General features: G+C 40.3%; 1 protein-coding gene across 1 annotated transcript in view; it reads right to left on the bottom strand.

The window, feature by feature from the left end:
- LOC306870339 (angiopoietin-1 receptor-like) overlaps positions 1-23194 on the bottom strand; it is a 30868-nt gene that overhangs the window by 3015 nt on the left and 4659 nt on the right. Inside the window, exons 2-17 of the mRNA XM_079417559.1 lie at positions 17279-17581; positions 17074-17184; positions 16653-16808; positions 15839-15970; positions 12883-13020; positions 12575-12697; positions 12341-12486; positions 12088-12232; positions 11044-11202; positions 9533-9667; positions 9189-9464; positions 8150-8461; positions 7058-7218; positions 6254-6464; positions 6052-6162; positions 5779-5969 (exon numbers count right to left, since the gene is read on the bottom strand). Of these exons, the coding sequence (XP_079273685.1) occupies positions 5779-5969; positions 6052-6162; positions 6254-6464; positions 7058-7218; positions 8150-8461; positions 9189-9464; positions 9533-9667; positions 11044-11202; positions 12088-12232; positions 12341-12486; positions 12575-12697; positions 12883-13020; positions 15839-15970; positions 16653-16808; positions 17074-17184; positions 17279-17581 (2810 nt within the window). The remainder of the gene's footprint in view (positions 1-5778; positions 5970-6051; positions 6163-6253; positions 6465-7057; positions 7219-8149; positions 8462-9188; positions 9465-9532; positions 9668-11043; positions 11203-12087; positions 12233-12340; positions 12487-12574; positions 12698-12882; positions 13021-15838; positions 15971-16652; positions 16809-17073; positions 17185-17278; positions 17582-23194) is intronic.

Below are 23194 nucleotides of genomic sequence, written 5' to 3'. Positions count from 1 at the left end.
CAGACATATCTGTTAATTTCTTGAACGCAATGACCAGAAGTGTTTAAGTTAGAATCCACTCACCGCTCAAAATGCCGAGTTTGCTGAGTTCTACAAGCTTGAGAATCCTCTCATTATAACAAAGTGTAGATATGATGTAAATAAGAGATTCATTGTGCCATGTAGAGAGAGATCACAATGAACTGAAGTGAGTGACAGCTTTTAGTGATTATATGAGGGAGCGCTCTTTGCACGCATTCTAGGCTGTATATTAATGTCTGACTGTCTCAGAACAGAGATATTCACCTCAGTAAAGAAAGTATTGTATTTAAAGTCATAATTTTATTTGTCTTGATGTTTCAAAATGACTCTCTTGTGTGCTTTTCCTTGGCGCGCCCGGCACGGACTGCCGCGCACTCATAAATGCACGAATGTGATGACTTGAGATTTTTGGTTAATAATAGATTACATTTTCGTTTTGTTTCTCTGCAAACCCTTCTGTATGCCTTCAGAATACTTGGACTATGGAATGAGTTGCATGGGATAATTTCATGTTTGTAAAAATATTTATTAAATAGACAAGTGCAAGTATTTTTTTTTTTTAAATCTTCTTTTGTGATCCGAAAAAAAGGTAGCCTAATTTGGCTTTAGAAAAGCATCAGGTTGACTAATTACTGGCTGTGAAGGGATAAATAAACTATGAGTGCGAGCGAGCAAAATAGGGGTTAGGCGTAAAAGAGCACATAATTGTGTTGGGGCCCCAAATCACCAAGTACGCCCCTGGTCACCACCACCCCACAATGTACAGGAACTGGAGGACCTGCTGTTGATATTATGGTAGCAGATACACCAGAACATGTGTGAACCACCTCATCAAATTAATGCCTTGCTGCTGTTTTGTGGGCTAAAGAAGGTCCTACAGGTTATCAGATAGGTGGTCATAATGTAATGGCTCATTGGTTTATAAAATGATAAGAATAATAAAATAAATAATAAAAAAGTATTATTAGTAATAATAATAATAATACAGGGAAAGACATCTACAGAAAGCAAGGAAGGGTCTGTGTTGATAGCCTCGTCCTGTTGCACTTCGGGCATCCCAGCTCGTGGACCTTTCCCAATCCCGCCCCCCTCGACTGTTTTAATTTACTGTCTGCCGTGCTGCTGAGTGGTTTACGTTTGTAGCTCCATGTAACTTTGTTTTTCTGTTGGAATCTCTATCTTACTATCACTCGCTGTTGTTTAACTGCTAAATATTACTGCTAAATATAACTTAATTATCACTTTCTGATATTATCTGTCAAACTAACTTCACATCATTCGCTTTTAATCTAAATCACTAGCACAGTGCGTTAGCATTCCGTTAGCCTGTTAGCTTGTCATTCGCGTTTCCATTCATGTTTACTACTGTTTGCTTTTCTCTCTCGCTCTGTTTTACACAAGCTCACCAAACAGCTGTGGCAAGTTGGAATCATTCTACAATCACGGTGAGTAATGGCTTCTCCTGTTACTGTCACTTGCACTGCTTGCCACATACATAGTGTAGCTTTCTCTGTCAGCGACGAGGGATTCACATGTGATAAATGCAGGAAAATAGTTAGGCTGACAGAAGATTTCAGAACTAGAGACACGCATCCAAACTTTAGCGGAGGATAGTAAGAATGTGAGGGCTGTAGATACGGCTTTGGATGCGACTAGCTCAGCGAGTCCTGTACATTGTCCGGTTCTGGTAGAGCCCGTGCAGCAGGGCAGCTGGGTGACTGTGAGGCGGCCTAGTCGCGGGTCAAAACACCACTCTTCTGTTCCGATCAGAACATCAGACAGGTTCTCCCCACTCAGTGACACACCCACTGAGAAACCTGATGAAAGTGCTCTAATTATTGGCAATTCTATTGTACGAAACGTGAAAATAGAGACACTAGCCACCATAGTCCATTGTTTACCGGGAGCTTTAGCGCCTGACATATTGGCAAATTTAAAAATGCTAAATGTAAATTCAGTAAGATTGTCATTCAAGTCGACGATATTCGACTTCGCCAGCCGGAGATCACTAAACATCATGTTAAAGAGGTGTGTGAACTTGCAAATATGATGTCAGACACTGTAATATGCTCTGGTCCACTTACTGCTTACCGGGGTGACGAGATTCATAGCAGACAGTCGTCACTCAATGGCTGGATGTCTAAGTGGTGCCCGCAGAATAACATAGGTTTCATAGACAATTGGACGAGTTTTGGGGCAGACCTGACCTGTTGAAAAGAGATGGTCTTCATCCCTCCTGGGGTGGTGCCGCTCTTCTCTCTAGAAATATGGCACATAGTCTTAGAGTTCGTACTTGACTAACTGGGGCCCAGGTCAGGAAGCAGACAGACTGGCTAAACCGACCGTCTGCTAGCCGCCTCACGTAATTAATTCTCAGCATATAGAGACTCTTTCACCCAGATATCACACTATAGAGACTCTGTCTGTACAAAAAAACGTCCAAAACAATTTAAGGATAACAATTTAATTGACGTTCAACAAATAAAAACAGATATAATACAGATAAACAAATGATAAAGCTTGGCTTAATGAAAGGAAAGGGAAAGGGAAGTGGTGTGTGGCCAAGTATGGTGACCCATACTCAGAATTTGTGCTCTGCATTTAACCCATCCAAGTGTACACACAGTAGTGAACATACACCCGGAGCAGTGGGCAGCCAATGCTGCGGCACCCGGGGAGCAGTTGGGGGTTCGGTGCCTTGCTCAAGGGTCTCACCTCAGTTGTGGTATTGAGGCTGGAGAGAGTGTTGGTTATTCACTCCCCCACCTACAATCCCTGCCGGAACGGAGACTCGAACCTACAACCTTCAGGTTACAAGTCCAACTCTCTATCCATTAGGCCACGACTGCCCCATGAATATAAGATCCCTTTCTATGAAAGTGCTTTTTGTAAATCATATGATCACTGATCATAACCTTGATGTGCTCTGTTTGATAGAAACCTGGCTAAAACCAGATTATTACATTAATTTAAATTAAATTAAAGAGTCTACCCCCCCAAGATTACTGTTATAAACATGAGCCACATCCAAAAGGTAAAGGGGGAGGTGTTACTACAGTTTATGGCAATATCTTCAGAGGTCAGGTGTCAAGTATAATTCGTTTGAAGTAATGGTGCTTCATATAAAATCAACGAAAAATAAAGCATTAACAGGTGCAGACATTTCCCAACAGCACAGCAGTAATGAACTTCTTTATTTCCAAGATCGATACTATTAGAGATAAAATTGTAACCATGCAACCATCAACTACAGTATCGCATTAGTAGGCTATATATCCCCTAAGGAACAATTTCACTCATTCTGCGCTATAGAAGAGGAAGAATTGTATAAACTCGTTAAATAATCTAAACCAACAACATGTATGTTAGACCCTATACCATCTAAACTACTAAAAGAGGTGCTTCCAGAAGTCATAGATCCTCTTCTGACTATTATTAATTCATCATTGTCATTAAGATATGTCCCAAAAACCTTCAAACAGGCTGTTATTAAGCCTCTCATTAAAAAAACACAACTTGACCCTAAAGAATTGGTTAATTGTAGACCGATCTCGAATCTCCCTTTTCTGTCAAAGATACTAGAAAAGGTAGCATCTTCACAAACATGTTCCTTCTTAGAGAAAAATGGTATCTGTGAGGATTTCCGGTCAGGATTTAGACCGTATCATAATACTCAGACAGCTCTCATCAGAGTTACAAATGAACGTGGTTGTTTCTCTCAATTAGTGCTACTGGATTTTAGTGCTGCATTTGACACTATCGACCACAATATTCTTTTGAATAGACAAGAAAATGATGTTGGTATTAGTGGAAGTGCACTGGCATGGTTCAAATCGTACTTATCTGACCGCCATCAATTCATGGCAGTGAATGAAGAGGTATCATACCAATCACAAGTGCAGTATGGAGTACCTCAAGGCTCAGTACTAGAACCTTTGCCTTTTCACATTTCACATGTTACCCTTGGGAGATATCATCAGAAAACATGGTGTTAGGTTTCCATGTTATGCTGATGATACTCAGCTCTATGTTTCTTCGTGCACCAATTTGCAAAACAATTTTCACTGCTGGTTATACTCTGTATAATTGTGTATGTGACGAATAAAAATCTTGAATCTTGAACTAAAGGAATGCATAGTTGATATAAAAACTGCATGACTAGTAATTTCTTACTACTAAATTCTGAAAAGAAAAAAACAAAACAAAAAAAAGCTACGTTCCAGCATTTGTAAAACTGGATTATTCCATCTAAAAAAAAATATCTAAATTACAACCTATGCTCTCAATGTCAAATGACGTAATGTTAATTCATGCATCATGATCTCAAGGTTAGATTATTGTAATGCTTTATTGGGTGTTTACTCTTCGCGCTTAATTAAGCTCCAGATGGTCCAAAATGCAGCAGCTAGAGTTCTCACTAGAACCTGGAAGTATGACCATATAAGCCTGGTTCTGTCAACACTGCACTGGCTCCCTATTAAACATAATATACTTTTTAAAATCTTGCTAATAACTTATAAAGCCCTGAATTATTTAGCTCTTACTTGAGCAACCTCTTGAGCAACCTCTGCGGGCGGCAGATCCTTTTCCTATTTAGAGCCCAATCTCTGGAACAATCTAACTAGCATTGTTCAAGAGGCAGACACACTCAGACACACAGTTTAAATCGAGATTAAAGACCCATCTGTGAATCTTCAATGCAGCAGAATTTTTTTCTGAACTCTTCCCCAGATCTGTGCCTTGACAGAGGCAATCCTATATCTGAGCTCTATAAGGCAGTTCTTTTGACCACAGGGCTTGTTTTTTGCTCTGATATGCATTTTCACCTGTTAGACCTTTTATTGAGAGGTGTGTGCCATTTCAAATCATAATCATTCAAATTAATTTGCCACAGGTTAATTCCACTCGATGTGTAGTAACATCTGCAAGTGATATGAATGCTCATGAGCTAAATTTCAGGTGTCCCAAAAATGAATACTTATGCAGTGGAATAATTTCAGTTTTTATTTCTGATAAATTTGCAAAGTTGTTACAAACCTGTTTTGTGCTTTGTCATTATGGTGTATGTAGTGTAGATTTATGTGGAAAAAAGTAATTTAAAGCTGTATAAAGCTGCAACATAAAAAAACTTGAAAAAATTAAGTGGTATCAATACTTTCACAAGGCACTGTATATACTGATCTGAAATGCAGCATTCAGCTGCCAGGCGCAGTCATAATGTAATGGCTTATTGGTGTTGTAACATGTCTAGTCAGTTTTCATTGTGTTTCCTGTTTCTGTGACCTAGTTTTCCTGAGTTGCCCTGATTAATTCATTCTGTCCACCTGTTTCCTGTTAATTAGGTCATTTGTCCATCTCTTGCTTTTGCATAAGTTCTCCCCATTTCTGTTCAGTCCTTTGTTGGTTATTATTTATGTAATGTCGGATATGCTTTGCTGTGCTTGTCCTACTCCTTGATTCCTTGTTTCTCTGTGGATTTATGATTATAGGGCCTGTTTACACCTAGTCATTTCATGCGTTTTCTCTGACCGGATATCTATCCAATTTGTTAAAACGTTTCCATTTACACTTGGCCACCTAAATGTGTCGTCGCAAAATGGATATAAATCTGATCTTCAATTCCCGCTCTATATTTAAATGTAACTGAGTATAGATATTATTTATATATATTTCCATTACTGAATCCAATAAATATTTTTCATATATGAATTGGAGCAGAATTATTACGCCGGTGTTTTCAGTGTTTTCCACACTCACCTGTTTCTGGCTCAGGTAGTCCATGCCTCGCGCCACATCCGCAGCAAAGTGCAGTAACTGCTGCGAAGAGAGTGTGGACGCAGTGCTGTTAGCGATGGCAAAGGCAGGATCCGTCTCTAAAACACGGCTCTTACGCAGAAAGTCCAGCAGGTTTCCGTGAGGAGCATATTCAATGGCCAAATACAGGTATCCTGAAGTAGAAGCAGACAGTGTGAATGAGTCGTGTCGCATCGGAGAAGATCAGCAAACGTCTGTAGGATTTGAAGCGCACACCTCTGTGTTCACATGCTCCCAGAAGGTTAATGATGTTCGGATGATGACCCAGTTTACACAAGACCTCGAGTTCTCCGGCAAAGTCTCTGTGGTCATCCTTAGAGGCGTATTCTATGGTTCAGACAGAGAACGAGCCATTGTGAGAGAAATTGAGCTAGAATGCTAACACACATTCTGACTGTGTTCATTGAATTCTTCTCACCTTTCATTCTCTTGATGGCCGCGTCCATCCTCAGGCCGTCTTTCTTAATGCGAGCTTTCAGCACCTGCCCAAAGTTTCCCTCTCCGATCACATCCTGGAACTTAATGTCGCTCCACTCCAGGGTGGGATAGACCACAGATTGGCTGGAACTGGGAACTTTTTTGGGCACGTTCAGCGGCACAGAGCTAAACTGGACCACAGGCTCCTCTCTCTGTGAGCACAGGAGAGATCAATGTTTACAGATGAGCATTCAGCTCCAATACACCTGAAGCAGCTAATGAAGGACTTCAGGATCCAAACCATGAAGTGTAGCTAAACACTGCTCTATGGAGAAGTGTTAGTGTGAGAATCTTCAAGGCCTGTTCACACCAAGGACGATAACTATAAAGATAACGATAAAGGTACAGTTCTAAAAATCGTTCTCAATATTAAAGAATAGCAGAATCCACACCACAGTTATAACGATAAAGGCACAGAGAAACGATGTTGTTGGAATCACTTCCATAATTATTTTTTTTCCAGCTGATGAATGATAAAAACATTGACACCCAATCAAAATCAATCCTGCTGTAACAATCTCCAGAATTTAAAGCAGCAGATGCGCTTGGAAAAAAACAGGGGATATCATCCGCTGGTGTGGACGCTAATATAGTCATCTTTATAGTTATCGTTCTTGGTGTGAATGGGCCTTAACCCTGCTATAGAGATAAAGCTGTGACTGAATTCAGCTGATTTTTACTGTGATAGATCTGTAAAGGAATGCATACGGTCAGTGAGAATGCTGAGTTTGGGTCGGCGTCTCACCGCTATGTTGTGGAAGGCCTGCATCATGCGTCTCTGGAAAGTGACTCGCTTGAGCTGCAGGACGATGCAGAAGGCCAGCAGGATAGTGATGCACGTCATGCCGGCGGAGCCCAGGATCGCGTAGAACAGCATGTTACCGTGAGCCTGGAACCCGTGCAGCTCTGAAAGAGGAGCAATTTACAATCACTGTCTTCAGTAGCATTTTATAATGCTGAACAAATACAAATATTTGTGAAAATGAACTTTACCTGTCAAGTGTTAAATAACATCACTGATTAAATGTTTGTTAATATTAATAATGAATTGTATTTAATAAAGGGTTGTCTGTCTTCCTGAGTTATTACTCATTTTGATCAAGATATATCTCTCTACATATTGTCCATACCTGTATTTATTGTCATTATTAGTAAAATAATGACTATTAATGCTGATTTGTAAACAATTTGTAGAACTGTTTGAACTTATTACCTGTGCCTGTATCACATGGTGATAAAGTGTTTACCTGGTTATGACAGATAGGGAAAGGGGAAGTGGCGTGTGGCCAAGTATGGTAACCATACTCGGAATTTAACCCATCCAAGTGTACACAGTAGTGAACACACACCCAGAGCAGTGGGCAGCCAATGCTGTGGTGCCCAGGGAGCAGTTGGGGGTTTGGTGCCTTGCTCAAGGGTCTCACCTCAGTCGTGGTATTGAGGCTGGAGAGAGTGTTGGTTATTCACTCCCCCACCTACAATCCCTGCCGGACCTGAGACTCGAACCCACGACCTTCGGGTTACAAGTTCAACTCTCTATCCATTAGGCCATGACTGGCCACATACTGTGAGTGTTTTTTGCAGTGTTTCACTGGTTCTTGACAAACGTAGAAGAGAAATTACCACAATTTTGAGGCTAACTGCCATCAAATATAAACAGTAAATAATCCTTTAGAGGGCAGTGCTACTCTCTCAGTGTGTCTCACAGGGTTCAGATGCTGACATGCGCTTGTTTGCATGCGCTTGTGAAGCTGCACTAGTGTTCACGCTGCTTTTGTCATTCATTACTCTCCCTGACTGATTTCTTCAGTGGAACAGAGGCAGCACAGAGACTCACGTGAGCTCTCCTGCGGCGTCAGCGTCTTGAGGGTGATCTGCGGTCTCTCAGCACTCTCTCCCATGTTGTTGACGCTCCAGAGCTCCAGCTGGTAGGTGGTGTCGGCCCTCAGACCCCGGAGCTGGAAGCGCATGTTGGTCTGGTCTGTCTGCACGCCGAGCTCCACCTGCTGACTGTAGTCCGTCTGCTCCGTCTGCTGGTAGCGGATCATGGCTCTGGAGATGGAGTGACCCTCGGCCACCGACCAGGTGATGATGGCTGAGGAGTCGCTGATGTTACAGGTGGAGATGTTGGCAGGAGGAGGAGGAAGCTCTGATGGATCACCGCATAACCAATCAATAACACCACTAGTATATCCACCTCATCCGCATACATACAGTACACTCACATAAAGCACTTTATAATATGCAGGAAAACTGCTTGAATATTTTTGGCATTATCATCATCATTTTCTGTGAATTTGCTATGAAACTGTGTTTTGAACAGCGCTGTGACTTTGGTGGATTATAGACATCAACAGTGCTTTCAGAAGAGACTATCTATCAGTGCTGTGTGTAGCTGTGATGACACAACAGTAACAATAGGAATCAATACATATGTGATACTGGACCACAAAACCGGGTAAATGTTTTGAAACGGAGATTTGTACATAATCTGAAAGCCGAATAAATAATCTTTCCACTGATGTATGGTTTGTTATGATAGGACAACATTTGGCTGAGATACAACTATTTGAAAATCTGGAATCTGAGGGTGCAAAAAAAATAATAATATTGAGAAAATCACCTTTAAAGTTGTTCAAATGAAGTTCTTAGCAATGCATATTACTAATCAAAAATTAAGTTATGATATATTTATGGTAGGAAATTTACAAAATATATTCATGGAACATGATCTTTATTTAATATCCTAATGATTTTTGGCATAAAAGACAAATGGATAATTTTGACCCATACAATGTATGGTTGGCTATTGCTACAAATATACCTGTGCTACTGATGACTGCTTAAAAAAGTGAGAGGCACAAAGGCATCCTTACGGTCACTCAGCGTCCAGGAGCTGACGGTGGGGCAGGTCTGACCCGCGGCGCTGCTGCTCGTCCTCACCTTGCACTGGTATTTGTGTCTGGGTTTCAGCTCGTTCAGACAGAGGGCGGAGGGGTTGGACGCAAGCTGGAATCTCCTCTCGGTTCCCGAAGCTCCGACCTGCTGGCACGTAACCTCGTAGCTCCAGTCCTCCTCAACAGGAGCGACGTCCCACGACAGGAGCAGCGCGGTCTGATTGACGGGGCTCAGCTTCACACCCACGGGGAGCTCTGAGACAAACACAGGCGTCTTATCATCCTGCTGTGTGATGAACGTGAGGCTGTGTTTGAGCTCTTACCGAGCATCTGTGTGGAGAAAGTGGCTTCGGGTCCAGGCTGGCCGGTTCCTCCCGGTCCTTGGCGACTCAGCTGCACCCGTGTGGTGTATTGGGTCATGGGAGAAAGGTTGTCCAACCTCACCAGAGCGCCGCTCGCTGTTGAACACATGGAGAAATGTGTCTGCTATCTACTCAAACATACAAAAGCAGTTCCACATTTTTGTAACGATTTTCCACATATTGAGTATCAGTCCACTCAACAAGAACAATGAGCCAAAAACATCCACAAACATGTTCAAGAAAGCTGCGTTTAGACTGTTTTCTTACGCATGCGCCCAGAACTAAACAACAGCGTTCTTCATTAGTTGTACTATCCGTCTGTTTGCACCAACAAACATATTTAGCTAATAAAGAAAATCCCCCTACATTAAGTGAAACAACTAGGGATGTAACGATTCACTCAATTCACGATGCGATACAACTCACAATACTGATTTCACGATACGATTTTCTCACGATTTTGTTTTCAATTATAAATGAAAAGGTCTTATTGTTTAAAATGCTGAACATTTCTTGGTATAATTGAAATATGTCAAATAACAAAACTTAATTGAAATTTTTAAACTAACCCCAAATCAAACAAATAACGCAAATAAAGGAAATCTGTTCATATAAACAAACTAAGGCTTTGCCTGTGCTCTTTTTTCATTTAAAATTACATTCAATCACTGTATTTGAATCATGATCCAAACAAAGATGCTGCATACATGCAGCATGAGCAGTTTTTAATCTAAATTAGATTGTATAATTCTGAAATTTGAAGCAACAGAATGGTCTGACTTGAGTGTTGTGAAACTATACTACATAAAACATATCTAAATGAAACAGCAACAGCAGACGAGCTGAATGAGACGCAGATTCACTCTCTGCCAGCAGGTGGCGCTTATGGAACAGCAGCGATACAGCTTTTCCTTGGTTACTGCTGTAAACAAAGCAGCCCTGTGCTTATGAACACTTCAAATACATTATACAGAGGCAAAATGGAAAGAAAATCTAAACTTTTTTAAAGACTTTTCTAAGTCACTTCCCCTCAGAGATACATTCATATAAACTCCTACCCCCAGTTGTATTGCGATTCATTTAACATCTCAAACGATTTGAACTGTCACATATTTGTATCGATTTTCAACTGGCTCGCGGTGCATCGTTACACCCCTAGAAACAACACAAGCATCAGATGAGGTCAGTGATTCTGGAAGCAGTAGTGTGCTTTTCCTCCGCTGTGAAATGAAAGCCCCTTCCGGAGCAATGACTTCACCCGCATTCTTCTGACTAGTCATAATATCTTCTGTGTATGACAGCGATCAGAAATATGTTCAGCTCATCACCTTTTTGTAATCTGTTGCACAATGGAAATATTTATTACACTGGACAGTTTGCCAAGAGCAACATGGTGACCTGTAACCTCGGATGTGAAATGTTCCAGCTGTCGTATGCAGCAGCACACCACAAAAACACACAAGCACCGTTACCCTCAACGCTTTTCCATGTAGATGAGCTGGCCTGTTTGTAGGTGACCTTGACTGAGGTTACAGGCCCGTCTCCGGCGTATGGCTCTTTATTGAGCAGCAGCAGCAGGTGATGCGGGCCGCTGTCGCTCAGGAGCGGAGGATTCTGGGGCTGCGGAGGAACTGAAACCAGAAACAGCTGAGTACTGATCGACTAATGAATTCAGTGCAACCTGTTATTAATGCATGAACTACAGCAAAACTAATTGAAACACTTATCCTCTGTCAATATTGCTTTACACTATTCAAACTTTCTAGATTTCAGATCACTAAGATACGGGCTGCAATGAATTTCCCAAGAAATTAATGTATTTATAAATATAAGGCACTGACAGTGAAGCCATCTTAACATTGTCAAGTCAACATAGAAGCCACATTTAAGTGGCACATCTTCCACGATAAGGTGAATTTACAAAAACTTTTGTAAAAAAATTTACAATTTTATAATTGATTATTTTAGTCTCAATTAGTTAAAAACAAGACACGGTCTGAATGCCGTGATAATGTTGTATGGCACATTAGGCAGTTAGCTGCGGTTTGTTGACTGTGTTCATGGCGTGTTCGTATGCGTGTGCAGTGGAACCGATGCAGGAACAGATTAGCCTGCAGCGGGTTTTTGATTGTAAGAGCAGTTAGAGATGCCTTTAGAGAAACACAGATTTCTGTTTGTCTAATCATCCAGGATATGAGCAGAGCAATGGTAACCAACATGAACGGACACACTCAGGATCATAATCTAAAGCCCTTTCTCAGTTAAGTATTTTTTGTGATCCTATAGGGAAGAAATCTTGGAGAGGCTATTTTGTTTGCTAATTTTTTCTTCATACTTTTACAAGGTTTTTACAACTGCCATGTTAAATATTTACAGTCAAAATTCCCACAATGGACATTGCCAATTTCATAACCATATAGGATTTTGGCTCCTGAAACACTGTATGTTGTGATTGTTTGGGACTTTTGCTGGGAGGAAAATAGAGACGGACCTTCGGGAACTTTGAAGAATCTCACCTTTGACATTCACAATGAATTCTTTCTCCTCCTGATAGTGTTTGGTTTTCACTTGACACGACCAGCGTCCAGCGGCCGACTCAGTGATATTCTCCACCCTGAATGCGGATGTCGTTTGATCATTTTCCGTCTGTGTGTCCACTGCCTGAGAAAAATTAAAGAAGAGGCATTTCATAAATAACGCAGCGGATCAAACCTCATGGCGACTCGTGCAGAACCGGTGCAGTGGTGATGTTATTGAGACTAGACTTACATAGACAGTAGTTTTGTCTGGCTTGACCAGGGTTATTTCACCGTGTAAAGGAGCGGGTTGGCCTGACGCAGAGCAGTTGACCACGTTTGTGGCGCCCGAGTTGAGCTCGATGTTTCTCAGGCTGCTCACGATAACAGGTCTCTTGTCTTTCAAAGAAATCACAAGCAGACAAGGATTGAGCCCAGAGATCTCCCAGAAACACAGGACAGTTTCTTTGAAATCAATGATTTTCACCTGGTTTCTCGCAGCGAGCTCCGTGCCTGCCTTCACACACACATCCTCTGAAGCGATTGCATTTGCCCAGTTCACACTCACACTTCTGTTTACAGTTGGCGCCGTAATAACCATCCGGACAGGCTGGAATCACAAAATCCAAATGAAAAGAGTAACAAGTAAAATTTGAACAAAATATTTTTAAAGTGTTTATTTCCATTGCACACACTTCAGAACACCTTCAGCGAAACTAGTTCACAGTACTACCATTATTACTAGCATTTAGACACAGTAAAATGAGGAATTAAGTTGACTGGATTTCCTCTCACCCTCGCTGCAGTTGAAGCCCCTCCATCCAGACGCACAGGTGCAGCCATACGGCTCTCTGAGACAGAAGAGCAGAGAACGACAGACTCCATCCACACAGCGCTCCTTACAGCTCTGGCCGAAGCGGCCCTCGCCACACACTACACACAACACAACACAACACACACACATTAAACACACTACACACACAGCGGTCGTTACAACTCCGGCTGAAGCAGCCCTCGCCACACACTACACACAACACATAACATCAAGCACACAACACACACAGTGCTCCTTAAAGCTCCAGCCGAATCGGTCCTCGCCATACATTACACACAACACAAATCAAACACACATCTCTCGGTTCTCAGTTGTCCATCGAAATCAGATGACAACGACCACGCCTTTAATGGTGAGATCTTTGATGACTAAACAGTCCTATCATGGACCCACAAATTGTATTGTATGTATGTAACGGTAGTAGTAATGGCAGTGGTGGCAGCCATGGCTGTATTTCTCCTGGCTCGCTTCTGCTGTCTTCTGGTTGTCCTCTCCATCTCCAGCATACGATCTCCATCTCTACACAGCTTTTACCAGATGGTACGGTCAGCAGCAACATCCTTCAGGTCCTCGGGTCTGATCTTACACTTCTTCAAGGCGTTCTTCATCTGATCCTTATATCGCTTCTTCGGCCCCCCAGCTGAGCATCAACCATGATGTAGTTGGCCGTATAGCACTCTGCGGGGCAGTCGACATGGGGGCATCCTTATCATGTGCCCCAACCACTGCAGCTGGTGCGGGGTGATCATGGCCTCCATACTTCTTCTAGGCTGAGATTGTGGATGGGAGGAAGTTTAGGCAGTTCTTCCAGAATGGTGGGGTCTGCAGCAGAATCCTGATTAAGCAGGGTGTCAAAATATTCAGCCCACCTCAACAGGATACTATTTTGGTCCTTCAGAAGTGTTAGTCCATCTGCTGTTTTCAGGGAAGTGACACAACGATTTGTTGGTCCGTAGATGGTTTTGACAGCATTATAGAAGTTATGCATGTCATTTTTATTGGCAAAAGACTGGATTTCATATGCCTTTTCAGTCCACCTTTCATTCTGCATGACGCGTGTTTCTCTTTGCACTTTCCCCTGGATTTCCTGCAAATGCTGTCGGTCTTGGTTGATGAAGGGTTTTCTAAAGTTGCCCGGTGTGCTTTGTGCATATCCTTAAACAAGTAATGGATGGCGTCTGAGTTATCGTCAAAACCAGTCTTGGTGGTTCCTGCTCTTATAGCCGATGGATTGGGCTGCTGCGTCGTAGAGCACAGAGCTGATATAGGTCCACTGTTGTTCCATGGTGTTTTCTGAGCTCAGAAGGTTCTGACTCCCTTAGTTTCTCATCTAGGAGACGTCAAAACTCATTTCTTGCTTCTGTGTTTCCTAAGCGGTTACAATTTAGTTTTTTTTTGTTAGGCTTTTGCAACCACAAGGGGTGGGGGTGGGGGGGCGCGCTTTCATATGGAGCTTGGCCACAATCATACGATGGTCTGTCCAGCGCTCTGCACCTCTCATGGCATGAGTGATGAGAACATCCTTGATGTCATTACACCACACAATGATAAAATAAATCATGTGCCAGTGTTTAGAGCGAGGGTGCATCCACAAGGTCTTATACTTTGCCTTCTGCTAGAAGATGGTATTGGTTATGATAAGGTTATGCTCAGAGCAAAGAGTCAATAGTCTCATGCCATTTGCATTCACCCTACCAACATAACCCACTAACCCTAGCCCTAACATAAAACACACTACACACACAGCGCTCCTTACAGCTCCAGCCGAAGCGGCCCTTGCCGCACACTACACACAACACACAACACACAACACACATATCAAATACACAACACACAACATGCATTAAATACACAATACACACCAAACACACACATTACAAACACAACACGCATCAAATACACAATGCACACACACATCAAATACACAACACAACACACATCAAATACACATAACACACATCCAACACACAATATCATTCATTCATTCATTCATTCACAATAAGTCAAGTCAATATTATTTGTATAGTGCTTTTAACAATGCAAATTGTGTCAAAGCAGCTTTTGTAGAAGATTTTTATTAGTCAAAATATGAATTAATCAAGTATAATTAATGTGAATTGAACCACTTGTGTATTAAGCTATATTTCCAATATAAGCATATGCCTGTGTGTTAAGGGCTCGCATGGATGGAAGGTTCAGACCCTTATGATGGAAAACATATGTGGAAATACAAAGAAGGCTTCTTTCCTTAAACACGTCTAGGAGCCCCTTCTCTCTAGGGAAAGAACATATGTATAAGGAATACTGCCAAAAAAGGAAAAATGCACATGTATGAAATGTTCTGAACACGCCTAGAAGAAAGACTATATAAAGAAAATTTCAGAGAACGTTTAGTAGGACTTTTCTGCAGAAGACTTCTCGGCTTTATTGTCTTGTTATAATAAAGTCTATTTTCTGGCATCGAAACCCCAAGACTTCAGAGTGATTCTTCATAGAAAAGGCGGAAGCCACCACACTTTACATCGGCTTGATATAAAGCTGGGTGGCTTTATATCAGCTTTACAGTATTTAGACGGAGAAATAGTGTGTCGAAGTAAAATAACACACATCAAATACACCAAACACACTACACACACACACAACACAATACACCAAACACACAACTACTAGTAGCACCACAGCAGCCTAACACTGAATATAAACATCTGTCCTACTTCCTCCTCGTGTTTAAACGCCATAACAAGCGCCATTGACGGGTCATATATTAATCAATCATATATAATATATTGACTCTTCATGAGCCCTAAAAACCTGTCAAAATAGGGTCTGATTTATAGACCGATCATGTGAATATTAAAGCTAAACATGGCCCCTGTTATAAGTGTGACCTCTGAGTATTTGAGCAAAGATTGTTACCTGTTTCACAGGTGGGCCCTTTAAACCCCGGAGGACAGATGCATTCTCCCGTCACATCGTCACACATGCCTCCGTTAGCGCAGGACAGACACGATTTCGTACAATTTGCTCCCCACAAACCAGCTTTGCAACCTTTAACAACATAACAACTGACCGTTACTCAACAGGAGATCATATTCTGCTGAAAACACGTACGCTTCTTTGTGACAGAATATCATTAGTAATCAGTTCAGCACTCGTAAAAACATTGATCAATATTTTAACATTCATATTTGCAGAGAAATATATCATTCAAAACCATTATTATAGACGAGCAAATCACTAAAAAGACGTGTATCAGAAATGTGTTTGAAGTCAATATTACGTGTTTTTATTCTTCAGACTGACTGCAGACTTCTTTAACAATCTTTAATAATCTCTTCATAAAGAATGATTGCGTTCAGGTCAGTGGAATGATTCATTGTGTTTATTCATCACATAATAAATAAATCAAGACATTCAGTGAATACTCTTAAGATAGCATGAACATAATACAGTGAGAGATGCACATCCTGCTAACAGTTTAAAGCAGATCAATCTTGCTGGAGATCCAGACAAATGTATTATGACTCACAAATCCATGAATCACTAAACGAGTATTTAATGGCCAGTAATGATATATTTATAGTGCAATTTACAGTGAGGTGTAGAGTTATTAATCTTTATGATCATGACACTGGTGATTTAAACATTTAGTGCATAGATTTGACACATTACCGGACACTTTAACGAGAGCGATTGTGTTTGGTAAGAGACCATGAACTGAAGGACTTACTCCTGACGATCAGTCGGGTTATTGCTGAGCTGAACGGAGCTCCAGAAATGTAACGGATCGCATATATTCCAGCATGACTTTGAGCTTTTGCATTGATTATTGTGTAATTAATTACATCCCTAATGTCCTGATGGGGTGATGTGTGTTGAAAATGTTCTGAAAAACAAAACAACAACAGCTAGAATAACAAAAACTATAATGTTACTGATATTCTTCACTTTTTTGCCAGAAAAACAAGGATCATGTGGTAAATGCTGAACACATGTAAATGCTATTTTTTTTTTAAAAATAGAAACTGCAAGCCAAAATAAATAGAAGCAAATAATTATTAATAAAAGTTTAAAATCTTTATAGTGCCTGCATAGAGACTATAAAACAAGGCAGAGACGTTTGTTTATTAAATGTTCAACTGAGTTCCCACCATTTTTAAAGATGATTGTGTCCTCTGGTATATATGTCTTTCTCGAGTAAGAGATGTTAACGTCTTCGCCTTCATTAACAGTGATTGTCAGAGATTCAGGGAGGAAAGCAGCTGAAGGAAAAGGCAACAGTTAAACCCCGGCTGGTTAGAAGTGCAGTGTATGGATATACAAACAAAAGCCCTGCTCGGATGTCAGTGTTATTACCTTCATGGAGCATCTTGTAGGTGAAGATTTTACTCCTGTTAGAGTTTTTGACCTGGCAGTAAAACGCTCCGAAGGTGTGATTGCGGGACGTCCAGGTGACTTTAGCGGCGGAGTGGTAGCTTCTGTCCGGTTCGGCGCTCAGGATATGAGACTCCTGGTCGGGATACTCGTGGCCCAAACTCAGCGAGCCGGTGCCAGAAACGGTCCAGTCGCTGCTCACACACAGCAGAGATGGCACATTCACCGAGGACACCACTGGGTCCGGATTGATCAGAGTCACGTCTGAGACGTCAAGAGCTCTGCCTGCGGAAACATGACAGGAATCATCATTATTTGGTGAATCAAAGAGCCATTGTGGCTTAGGACTGTCCTGCAGAACCACTCAGGAACTTCCTCAATGAGCTCTTCTGGTCAACATCTCCACTCAATCATACCGATGTTTTACATTTCAGTCAGTTCTTATCTGCTCATCCCTGTATCTAACACACCTCTGTACATTTATGACTCGTATTATTGTCTGTATTGTCTAAATGTGTTTCTGCTGTAATTCTGTGTCTAGCTGAGTAAATTATGCTTCTGTTACCAAGCCAGTAACACAGTTTATGCAATTCTGAACCATCCAATACAGACAATGTTAAACCTGTTTTATGTGGTTTGCACATTATGAAAACTGTCTGTTGTGATGCCTGTCAAATCACTCCAAAACTCAAACACTTTAGCAGCTCTGAACACATACAACACTGAATGCACCAAAACTGAAATACTGGCATGAAACTACTGGAAATGTAGATGTGCTGGATCAACTCAGACATGTCTAAATGTGGGAGTGAAAACATGCCATGCTCTGATTGTGTATATGTACAGTGGTGTGAAAAAGTGTTGGCCCCCTTCCTGATTTTTTATTTTTTTGCATGTTTGTCACACTTTAATGTTTCTACGGAGCCCCTTAGAGCTCATGGTGGTGGAAAGATTTCGGGGTGGGTGAAAAAAATATTTTTCAAATCTTTTGCGTTCTCTCGCAAAACTTTGCGTTCCCTCGCAAAACTTTGCGTTCTCTAGTTTTGCAAGGGAACGCAAACATCTTTGCGAGAGAACGCAAAAGATTTGAAAAAAAAATTTTCCTCCCACCCCGAATTTTTTTCACCCACCCCGAAATCTTTCCACCACCATGAGCTCTAAGGGGCTCCGTATGTTTCAGATCATCAAACAAATTTAAATATTAATCAAAGATAACACAAGTAAACACAACATGCATTTTTTAAATGAAGGGTTTTTTTTATGAAGGGAAAACTAAATCCAAACCCACATGGCCCTGTGTGAATAAGTGTTTGCCCCCCCCCCCCCCCCCCCTCCGTTAAAACATAACTGTGGTTTATCACACCTGAGTTCAGTTTCTCTAGCCACACCCAGGCCTGATTACTGCCACACCTGTTCACAATCAAGAAATCACTTAAATAGGACCTGCCTGACAAAATGAAGTAGACCAAAAGATCCTCAAAAGCTACACATCATGTTGAGATCCAAAGTAATTCAGGAACAAATGAGAAAGAAAGTAATTGAGATCTATCAGTCTGGAAAAGGTTATAAGGCCATTTCTAAAGCTTTGGGACTCCAGCGAACCACAGTGAGAGCCATTATCCACAAATAGAAAACATGGAACAGTGGTGAACAGGGCTGGACTGGGAGAAAAAAATCGGCCCTGGCATTTTGGCCCAGACCGGCCCACTATATACGATCAAAATACTACCCATCTTTGCACGCTCTTGAATATGTATACCAGCTCCTATTCCATAAAGCACTAAAGCCATATAATAATAGGTAGGAAACAGTGAGAGTTGACACATTAAAAACTTCTAAAAAGTGTAATTTATTAATATAATAAAACTATAATCCACACTGATGAATCCTAAAACTATAGGCCTATATAGTTATGACATCCTGTGTATGTGCCTGTGTGTTTGAGGGAGAAAGGGAAGAGAAATGATAAATTGTTGATCAGATGATCACTGTTTCCTATAGTATAGCATTAAATAAACTGTAAACTTACTTAGTCAAATTTGTAAACTACTTGGATGAACATTTAAAAGCATAAGAAGGCATCCTGTGTGTGTGTGTGTGTGTGTGTGCGCGCAGTGGTGTATAAAGCCAATCTTGCTACTAAAGCTGTATGAATATTTTTTTATATATATATTTATTTGCTTCTTTTCCATTTTGCATTTACTTGTACTTTTACTTTCAATACTTTTATACGTTTAAATATCAATAAATATCATATACTTTAAGACTTTTACTCAAGTAATATTCTAAACGAAGACTTCAACTTCTACCAAAGTCAATTTTTGGTAAGATACCTGTACTTTTACTTGAGTATGGGTTCAGTTTAAACTATTTCTTCCATTTTGTATTTTTGGGTAAGAATAAGAAGCACTTCATCCAGTACTTGGTGTCTTTCATTCCAACATAAGAAAACATTTCTGGAATCTGCATCTAAAATAGCATTTAGATGTATTTACACGGTTTATGTATCTCACAGAGTTACTGGAATTTGAAATAATTTAAAACATGAAAAAAAATGTGAAATTAAAACCGCTAGTAGGTGACAGCAAAGACTTTGGTGACAGAAAGTGACCATTAATGAGTGAGTCATTGAGATTCAACCGATTCATTCAAACGACTGATTCATTCAGGAACAGAGCATTTGACTGTGGCTGCATCTGAAACCGCATACTCAACGAGTAGGTACTTTTTTTCAAGAAGTACTTACTTAACGAGCGCTAAAAGAGTACGTACTCTACAGCCAAATCTTGTTGAGTATGAATGAGATCCGCCATGTTGACGTTATCATGTGATCTATGACGTTATAACAAGCGCAAAAACAAAAGATATGAGCGACAGGTTTAATTCATCTATCTGTAAATATTTTGATGCTGATGAAATTTGCTCATTTTTGGTTTGTTGAAGAAACAGCTGCCCTTATGATTGTAGTATAACCAACAAATTTAAGTTTGGGGTTGATTTAAGTTTTTATATTTTTAACTCAACTAATATAACCCTACAGTTTAATCCTTAAAGATATTATTTTTTATTATTATCAAAATCGTTCATCCACATGCAAAACTGGCTTAAATCTCCTTTTGTTTTCCTTTTTTTCTTGTTGAATGTCCCTCTGGTTTCATCCCTGAGGCTTATAAATAACAAAAACAAATGCAATTTTAATGCATTATGATTATATTAATTTTGATTATTCAAAGATATTTATTCTTTTTGTCCCTGTGTATATAATCTCATACTATGATGTACGCAAATCAATTCTAGTCGTTTCCTTTCTCTTTTTTTGTGTCATTATGATTGTTCATTGTTAAAGCTACTACCATCTTTCCCTGAGCTTGTATATTCTGCAGTAATAATAAATAATATTAAAAATAAAATAAGAGCGACAGGCGCATAAATATCTGAAAGCATCAATAAATCCACAACCCTACCTAGTATGTTTTCTTCCATGTTTGTAATTTCTGCACAAAGGAGGTGTCCATCAGCTGCTCAAAGATCTTACCTTTGGAGAGGATTGTTGATTTTACTCGAATAATGTAAGTGTTACTACTTAGAAATTAAGATTCCTTCAGAATGCATTGGTTGCCAAACACTTATGAACAATAATAATGATGAATGCTGACCAATAATGAATTATATTTTTTAGTAAAACAAGCTAAATGTAATTTTCTTTTTCATATGCCACAGCTATGCATGACTGTACACTAGACAAATGCAGCCAAGGTGAATTCAGTCTAGTAATGAATTAATGCATATGTTAATGAAACAATTATATTTGATTTACTGACAACAGGAAACATGAACAAATGAGCAAAATGTAAATAAAAGTAACCATGACAATAAATAAACCAGTCAACAACACATGAAAAAGCTTCAATCATGTATTTACAGGCAGTAAACCCACATCCTACTGCATCTCAACACAGCTGAGCCAGTTCTGCAGCTTTATTCTGATGAAGACCACTGTGTCCAGCTTCACCTGTCTCTGCCGTCCATCACATCCCTCACTGCTGCAGTCAGACTGAATCTGATCATGGATGAGAAAGGGACATCGAGGCTGTCGTTGCCTGAGTGCACAGAGAGGATGAGGAAGACCATGATGACACCCCTGGCCTGTACCACACACAATCTTGAAGCAAGAGCAGGAGAACGCATGTGGGAAAATATAGCTGCCAAATGCATAATTGTAAATTTACAAAACATTAAATGTAAAAAAAAAAAAAAATTTAAATGTAAATGCTTTTTTTGTGCCTTGGGCACAAACGCTCAACAAAACTGCGTGTTTCTTAAAGTTTATTTCTTCAAGGTACTTCTATAATATAAATGCTTACATATATTTCATACAATTTCTATTTGGGGCTTTAAAGGGTTAGTTCACCCAAACATATACATTCAGTCGTTATTTACACACATCCACACTGTTCAATCGTTGTGTGTGTGTGTGTGTGTGTGTGTGTGTGTGTGTGTGTTTGTCCTGCTGGTTTCTGTTCATACAATATCAGTCAATGGAGCCTAACTTTCAGATTCTTTGTGAAATGATTTGACTGCTTTTGAAGCTTATGAAACTCGTGCTCCATTGACTGATGTTGTATGAACAGAAACCAGCAGGACAAACTTGAATAAAATCACATCCTCCATGTCTTTTGGTCTTTCTCTGGATGCTCTCGCTGGCTCTGGGGTCACTGAGGATGAAGAAACTACAGCAGCATCCGGTCCAGATGAGGCAGTAAGGGCAGGTGGAGTGATGGAGCGTCTCATTCATGGCACTGGATCATTTCCAGGATGTTGCTGTGGACTTCTCCATCCTCACTGCAGACATTTCAGATCATACAAAGATGCACAAACATAATACACAAGCAGTCATTTTAACAGCACAATGTCATTTGATTTCTGTATTAGAAGTAACAAAATGAGTTCTTACTTTATATTTTTGTTTTCCTTTTTTCCCACAAATCCCGCTGTCAGCTGCTCCAGCACAAAAGCTCTGCATCAAATGCACAGAAATCAAGAATCAGAAAAGCGCTGTAACAGCTTCGTTTGAAATTACAATAATTAAAATAAACGAAACCTTAAGATTTAAAATATTTTTTTATTAATTTCAGTAACTGAAAGGTTTTCAGCTCACTGAGAGCCTTTGAATATTATTTTAGAATATTTTCCTGTCTCTTATTAAATAGACATGTAATGGTCTTTAAGATGTATAAGGTTTATGTAAATGCACTTTGGAGACGCGAGTGTTTACTGGAGCTGTTCACAATACAAATATACTGTAATGTTACTGTCTAGCATCTACACCTTCAGCAAATCAACAGTTTACTATACAGTAGTTCAAGAAATGCGATTTTAACACATGTAACCGTGTTTTTGATCGATAATACTCACATTTGTAAACACCCGCATCGCTGATCTCTGTCACGTGATGATGATGTATCCTCTCGCGTGGGGCTTCTGGGATAGAAAAGTATCCATCGGATGAACGCTCAAGAATCGGGGCTGAAGCAGTAGGACATCCGGGAACTTCTCGACTACTCTTCTATGAATACTGAGGTTTCGGACATACTTATTCGTTCACCTACTGCTTTCCCTACTATATAGTAGAGAAGTAGGCATATTTGGATGCAGCCTTGACTGTGTTAATGAGTGAATCACTGAATCATTTATTCCACCGATTCATTCAGGAACAGAGCATTTGACTGTGTTAATGAGTGAATCACTGAATCATTTATTCAACCGATTCATTCAAACGACTGATTCATTCAGGAACAGAGCATTTGACTGTGTTAATGAGTGAATCACTGAATCATTTATTCAACCGATTCATTCAAACGACTGATTCATCCAGGAACAGGGCATTTGACTGTGTTA

This window comes from Barbus barbus (assembly GCF_936440315.1).
Source record: "Barbus barbus genome assembly, chromosome: 5".
Taxonomy (NCBI): domain Eukaryota; kingdom Metazoa; phylum Chordata; class Actinopteri; order Cypriniformes; family Cyprinidae; genus Barbus; species Barbus barbus.
Note: the sequence above shows the minus strand (reverse complement) of the source record. Positions and strands in the feature narration are given on the sequence as shown.